Source organism: Bos taurus, chromosome 21 (assembly GCF_002263795.3).
Source record: "Bos taurus isolate L1 Dominette 01449 registration number 42190680 breed Hereford chromosome 21, ARS-UCD2.0, whole genome shotgun sequence".
Taxonomy (NCBI): domain Eukaryota; kingdom Metazoa; phylum Chordata; class Mammalia; order Artiodactyla; family Bovidae; genus Bos; species Bos taurus.
Genome location: NC_037348.1, coordinates 34,875,403 through 34,882,288, shown reverse-complemented (window position 1 = coordinate 34,882,288; position 6,886 = coordinate 34,875,403). Strand labels below are relative to the sequence as shown.

The 6,886-nt window shown below is 50.6% G+C and overlaps 1 protein-coding gene across 1 annotated transcript; it reads left to right on the top strand.

Annotated features, from left to right (window-relative positions):
• Positions 1 to 2,155: 2,155 nt before the first annotated feature.
• Positions 2,156 to 5,681, top strand: LOC508646 (granzyme B). The gene is made up of 5 exons (XM_002696646.6): positions 2,156 to 2,348; positions 3,592 to 3,739; positions 4,226 to 4,361; positions 4,559 to 4,816; positions 5,446 to 5,681. The coding sequence occupies exons 1-5, from the start codon at positions 2,294 to 2,296 to the stop codon at positions 5,587 to 5,589; spliced, it is 741 nt and encodes a 246-aa protein (XP_002696692.1). The 5' UTR covers positions 2,156 to 2,293; the 3' UTR covers positions 5,590 to 5,681.
• The last annotated feature ends 1,205 nt before the right edge of the window (positions 5,682 to 6,886 follow it).

Below are 6,886 nucleotides of genomic sequence, written 5' to 3'. Positions count from 1 at the left end.
TAAACAACATGATCTTAAGTAACCAGTGGGCCTAAGAAGAAATATAAGAAAGGTTAGAAAGTACTTTGAGACAAGTGAAAATGAAATACAACATACCAAATGTATAAGACGCTGTAAAAGTAATGTTCAGAGGAAAATATATAACTATAAATGAGTTAAAGAAGAAGAAATATTCCTAACCCACAATACAACTTTAAGCCTAACGAAACTAAAAATAGATCAAACCACTCAAGCCAGCAGATATAAGGAAATACTAAAGATTAGAGCCAAATAATCAAAATAAAAAGAATCAACAAACCAAAAGTTGGTTCTTTGAAAAGATCAATAGAATTGGTAAACTTTTAGCTAGACCAACAAAAAAAGAGAGAGAGAAGATTCACATTACTAAAATCAGAAATTAAAAAAAGGGGACATTACTACCAACCTCAGAGAAATTAAAAGAATTGTTAGAGAATACTATCAATGTGTGCACACCAACAAATTAGATAAAATCAAGATGAAATGAACAGTTCCCTGGAAATACAGAAATAACCGAAGCTGATTCAAAAATAAACAGGAAATCTAATCAGACTTATGACAATAAAGAGATTGAATCAAAAATCAAAAACCTTCTAACAAAGAAAATCCTAGGCTACCCTGGTGAATTCTATAAAACATTTAAAGAAGAATTAACACAAGTCTTACCCAGTATTGTTCCAAAAAATTAAAGAAGGGGGAACACTTCCTAATACTTCCTACTATCATCCCAAGTATTTTAAATGCACTGCCTATGATAATAATCTGTCTGTGAGACATAAGCAAATGAGTAATATTTTTCCTTTCTACCTTCCAAGTTTTCTTAATGAACATATACTACACAAAAATTTTAAAAATTTCTACTGGTGGGCAAACCAAGTTCAAAAAAGTAAAGGTTTGATAAATGTATATGGTTTGATAAGGAGAATATTTACCCTGGAATTACATCTTTTGATGCATAATATTCCTCAGAAATAAAGTATAGACTACGTCAAGATAGACACTTAAATCCCCAGACTCTAACCACTGACAGATTCTCTGTTGTTCTTGAACAGGGCTGGGTTTGGACTATTTAGAAAGAACTGTCCCTTATTTCCATACAGCAAGGTCTTCAGCAGAGTTTGTTCAGCCACTGTGAGTTTCTAAAGTGCCTGACCTGCTAAATCTGAAGTGTGGCCCTCAGGACACAGCACAGACAATACTCAAAGGACAATTATTGGTCTTTGGTCACCCAGCATGCTTTCCTACTTCACATGGCATGGGCAACTTAGTAATACAAACTTCCTTTGGCGACTCAGCCCTTTCCCTGTCTTAGTTCAGATGGTTTAGGTGGAACCCACCCCAGCCTACTCAAAGGAGGAATGACCTGGACTTATATCAATCTGTAGACTCAGTTTCTAGAGCCATAGTGATTCGTTAAATTAGGCCAATAAATGTCAAGTGCAGTACGTTTGTTTGCAAAACATGGCAAGGGAAATGGACTCTCACTCTGAGCATTTGTAATTTTTTATAATGGTGGGGGTCTTTTGGTTTTTGGTTTTTTTAATTTATTTATTTTAATTGGAGGCTACTTACTTTATGATATTGTAGTGGTTTTGCCATACATTGACATGAATCAGCCATGGGTGTACATGTGTTAGAAAGGAAGTTAAGATGATGAGTGGATGACCATATGGACTTAGTAGGTGGCAGTCGAGCTCTGTGCATCCCTGGACCACAGCCCTTCCCATGCTGCACTCTGGTCATGGATGTTTCTTTCTCCTCCAGCAGAAGGTCAGCTCTCTAAGGGAAGGAGAGGCATCTCCAGTGTGTTTGGTCATAACATAGAGAAGATCTTAAACCCACAACTGCTCAAGAAATTATCGTGTGGACTTAGCAGCATGGAAATGAGACCCTGATGGTTCTACCACTGGGGACTCTGGTTTCTGGGCTCTACTACCTCTACTGGTCGATACCACACCCTACAGTCCCCACCTTGTACTCTTGGGTTCCTGCTCTGGCTGGAACAAGTGGTCTGCTCTGAGTCATCATCTGTGGGTACTGGTGTGGTCATTGTATGTTTCTCACACAACCACCCAGAGAACGTCATCAGGCAGATGGAGTGGGGGTGGGGCAAGCTTTCATAGAAAGCTTTTAGGATGAAGCATCGCAAAGCCAGAGGGGAACACGAGATCACTGAGTCCCCTGACACTGTGTTTCTCTCCAAGAGGCTGGGGGATCTGAAAGAGAGCCAGGAGGTAGCACCAGCATCTCCATCCTGGGCAGTCTTTCTAGGAAGATGAAGCCTCTCCTGCTCCTGGTGGCCTTTCTCCTGACCCCCAGGGCAAAGGCAGGTGAGTGACCATCCCCCTCCTAGGGGCCCAACCCCATCCCCCAGGTGGCACAGAGGTCCTGCCCATTCTGCATGTCCCTGATCTAGCTATCCACCAGGCAAGAACATTCCGAACACCAGCTCCCATCCCACCTCATACCAGGGAGTATGATGCTGGATAAACCGCCAGCAGGAACGACAGAGCAAAGCCTGCTCTCAAGAGGAGCCAGTGGGTACCAGCCCCTCCTGCAGCCCTACCTCTGCCATCTGGAAAGTGGAAATTTCCCAGAAGTGATGGCAGATGGTCGCAAACTGGAGAAAAGAAAATACTAAATTGCCCCTGAAGAGGGCAGAGTGGGTCTGGCCTCTGCTTCTAGTTACCTCAGCATCTGCTTGGCAGACCCTGGAGTTGGTGCCTCTGTGTGTGCTCAATCCCTAGGACACACAGGCCCTTTACCCAACTCGACTTCCCTTCCCAGGCCATCAGGGGCTCCTCTCTTTCAAGGATGAAGCCAGTGTTTGGTAGACCTGAACTGCTCTGCTTCCCAGAAGCCCACTAGCACTGGCCATACCAACAGCCCCCACCCAGAGGGCCATTGTGAGCAGGGAGGATGCAGGAGGGGGCATGGTCACTCCTTCATGCAGCCAACAAATACTCATTGGGCACTTACTACCACTCAGGCCCTGGGAAAGAGGCTATGGTGACATCTAGGTCCCTACTCTGAATTCCTGTGCCCTGGAAAACAGGGCTATCTTGAATAAAATAGGGTAACGGGGCCCTTAGAAAATCACCTGGAATGCAGCACAGGTGGGGGAGGAATTTTCAGAAGCCTCTAGGACTTTGCTATCCCTAGGACAGGTATGAAAAGTGAAAGTGTTACTCAGTCCTGTCTGACTCTTTGAGACCCCAAGGACTGTAGCCCACCAGTCTCCTCTGTCCATGGAATTCTCCAGGCAAGAATACTGGAGTGGGTTGCCATTCTCTTCTCCAGGAGATCTTCCCAGCCCAGATATCGAACCTAAGTCTCCTGCATTGCAGGCAGATTCTATGCTCACCTGCAATTATGTGTGGGAGACAGATTCGCAGACCCAGACAGCTGCTCTGTTCTAGAGGAGGAAGTTGAGCCCCATTCCCAGCCTCCTCCTGCCCCACCAACTCCAGGCCAGGCGGGACTCCCCAGTGCCCAGCAGTCCTGAACATGAAGCCGATGCCAACAAGGTACACTCAGTGGGGGCACACAAGCAGAACAGCCCTTTTCCTTCAGGGGAGATCATCGGGGGCCATGAAGCCAAGCCCCACTCCCGCCCCTACATGGCATATCTTCAGTACTGGAATCAGGATGTCCAGAGTAGGTGCGGTGGGTTCCTGGTTCGACAGGACTTCGTGCTGACAGCCGCTCACTGCAACGGAAGGTGAGGAGCAGCAAGTAGCCCGTACCTTTCTGAACACCCTTGGCAAGGGAGCCATGCCTTTTTTCTCCAGGAGCAACCAGGCTGTTAGGAACATTGAGCCAGGAGGGCTCCTGGGAGGGCAAGAAAGAGGGCAGCAGGAGAGTGAGAGGGTGAGAAAGAGGGAAGGTCATTGCTGGAGGCGTTGCTGAAGTGAGAGAGACGAGACATAGGGCGCGCCTGGATATCAGAATGCAAACCAATGCAACTTCACATGTGTTCCTAGGGCTAACTGCCCATGGAGAACAGTTGTGCTCTTCCCAATGGCTCCAGAATCTGACCTTGGCTGCCAAGGAACAGACAGTACAGACAGCTTAGCCCCCAGGGCCCTCCTGGTGCCTGCGCTTCCCCTCAGTGGGAGCCTTGCCCTGGAGTCACCTGCCCTTCATGGCTCCAGGGCTGTAAACCCTGAGGCTGTGACCCCTATCTCCTGCTCTGGTCTCTGTGCAGCTCAATCAAAGTCACCCTGGGGGCCCACAACATCAAACAGCAGGAGAGGACCCAGCAGGTCATCAGGGTGAGAAGAGCCATCAGCCACCCTGACTATAATCCTAAGAACTTCTCCAACGACATCATGTTATTAAAGGTAAACCGCCCTGCTTCTCATGCCCTCCTGGGATCAGCTCGTTTCCCCTCCCAGGACCTCCTACCCCTTTCTTCCCTCTCATCCTGGCCACCTGACCCGTCCCTGTGGCTCAGGAGAGAGGGGAGACTTGTCAGCGTCATTGCCGTGTCCAGGCTCAGGGACCACTGGCTGAGCCAGACTCTTGTCTCTTCCCACAGCTGGAGAGAAAGGCCAAGCAGACATCAGCTGTGAAGCCCCTTAGTCTGCCCAGGGCCAAGGCCCGGGTGAAGCCAGGACAGACGTGCAGCGTGGCCGGCTGGGGGAGGGACTCCACGGACACCTACGCTGACACACTACAGGAGGTAAAGCTGATCGTGCAGGAGGATCAAAAGTGTGAGGCCTACTTACGCAACTTTTATAACCGCGCCATCCAGCTGTGTGTGGGGGACCCAAAGACAAAGAAAGCTTCCTTTCAGGTGAGAATCACAGCCTACCTTGCTTGGATCTGGGGAGAAGGGTGTTGGCAGAAGATCTGGGACCTGGGGACCGCCTCACCCTCTAGGCTTGGGACCTCTCTCCAGGAGTAAAAGGGGGAACAGCCGGAGCAGGAAGGACCTAGAGTCTCTGCAAGCCACACAAGACCTGCAGTGAATCCCAACCTGGCGCTCCTTTGGAAGGGAGAATCTGCCATGCACTGAGGCTCAGGTGTTAGAAAACCAAGCTTCCTGAGTGGGAGGTGGTTCAGTCTGCTCAGAGCTGGAACCCACCTGCTTACTGAGCTCCTCCTCCCTGATGAGTGTCAGCCCTCCCACCTGCTTCCCTGTCCTAACAGCAGCCTGGAGCCAGTAGCCCCCAGCATCTAGAGAGAGAGGGGATGGAGACCTGGGGGCAGAGAAGGAGCTGCCCTCTGGGGGAAGTGAAGCAGGGACAATGTCCAGTCAGGGCTTGGCAGCCGGGAGCCCATAGACCTGCCTTGCTCTCTTGTCTCACACATGGAGGCCTTGCGAAGTGGCCTTCTCAGAGAGGGGTCTTGAAATGGCAGGGTGGGAGAGAGGGCAGGACCAGGAGGAGAGCAGACTCAGTCCTTCCCCTTCTCTGTCCTCAGGGGGACTCGGGGGGCCCTCTCGTGTGTGACAATGTGGCCCAGGGCATTGTCTCTTATGGAAAAAGAGATGGATCAACTCCACGGGCCTTCACCAAAGTCTCAAGTTTCCTGCCCTGGATAAAGAAAACCATGAAAAGCCTCTGACTGCAGGAACCAGACCCTCTTCCCTGGGGCTGATCCAGAATCACACTGCAGGGTTGGGGGTGCCCACAGCTCAATAAATGTCTCTCAGCAGAGCTCAAAGGGCTGGTTGCTTGTTTATTCTCTGACTCTTATTCACGGGCATCTAGTCTGTGCTTAGAAAGGCAATGACAGGATTCTGCTGTTTTCTGCTTCCTCCTCTCCCCCCTCCCACCATCTCTTCCCCTAAACCCCATGCAAAGCTGTCACCCAGGTCTGCTTACCCACCCCTGTCTTCCAGGGCCGGCCCTCCCGCCAGGGCTGAAGCTGAGCACCATCAGGGGAAAACATGAACCTCTCTGGTCCTGGGGCTCAGGGTGAGCTCCTTAGCTCCTTGCTCTGTGTACATGGCAGGGAGGAGGGGGTCACACCATGAGTCCCCAACACCAAGAGCACAGCCTGGGGCTGCAGCTCCAGGACAGAGACCCTCCTACTGGGGAGAGGGGCTACCTGAGCTGACCTTTAACCCCCACAGCCAGGGGAGCTGGTCCAGAGCTGGGCTGGTCTCCTGAGAAGCCCCTCCATCTCACCCAGGCTGAGTGTCCTGCTCTGCCCTCCTCAGAGCCCAGGGCCCAGGCTCTGCCTCCAGTCTCCTCTGCCACCCCTTCTCCGTCCCTGCCCATCACTGCACATCCTCAGCAGGGCCACCATCTCCTGTCCCCTCAAGACCACACTGATCTCCGCTGACCCCTTCCTCATATCCTTCCCACCCTGCATACCCGAGTCTCATGGGGTTCCAGCAGGGCCTCACCACTGATGTACCAGCCCAGCTCATACCTTGGCAGAGAGGGATCAGAGGGACCAGGCCTGTGCTATACTGGGCAAGTCCAGATCGCTGGGCCCCATCTCTCACCTGGGCAGGGCCAGCTCAACCCCTCACATGCAGCCCATTGTCCCCCATGTGCTCAGGGTCCTCTGGCTCCTGATGGCTCAGTAGCCTGAGTCCCTGTCAGCCTGTCCCTTTAGGTACTGGCGGCCTCTGGGCCAAGAATCCCTGCTGGTCACCTGGGACCTTTTGAGTTAGAAAGGGATCCTGTCTTTAGTAGGACTGAAAAGTACATTGGTTTTCATCTGTCAACACAAATGCTGATGGAACCCCTACTAAGTGCCGGACATTATGATTGTACAGTGGACACATACAGGTTCTATCATCTCAGTCCAGCTGTAACTGACAGTGTCAATATCATCCAAATTGTCTATATTCCCTCCCTCTCATAAGTCCGCTTGAGGGGCCTACATCTCTGTGGGTAGTCCACAGGGA

Coding starts and splice junctions, on each gene's coding strand:
- LOC508646 (XM_002696646.6), top strand. CDS start 2,294: ATGAAGCCTCTCCTGCTCCTGGTGGCCTTTCTCCTGACCCCCAGGGCA. Junction 2,349..3,591: donor GACCCCCAGGGCAAAGGCAG/GTGAGTGACCAT, acceptor CTTTTCCTTCAG/GGGAGATCATCGGGGGCCAT. Junction 3,740..4,225: donor GCCGCTCACTGCAACGGAAG/GTGAGGAGCAGC, acceptor GTCTCTGTGCAG/CTCAATCAAAGTCACCCTGG.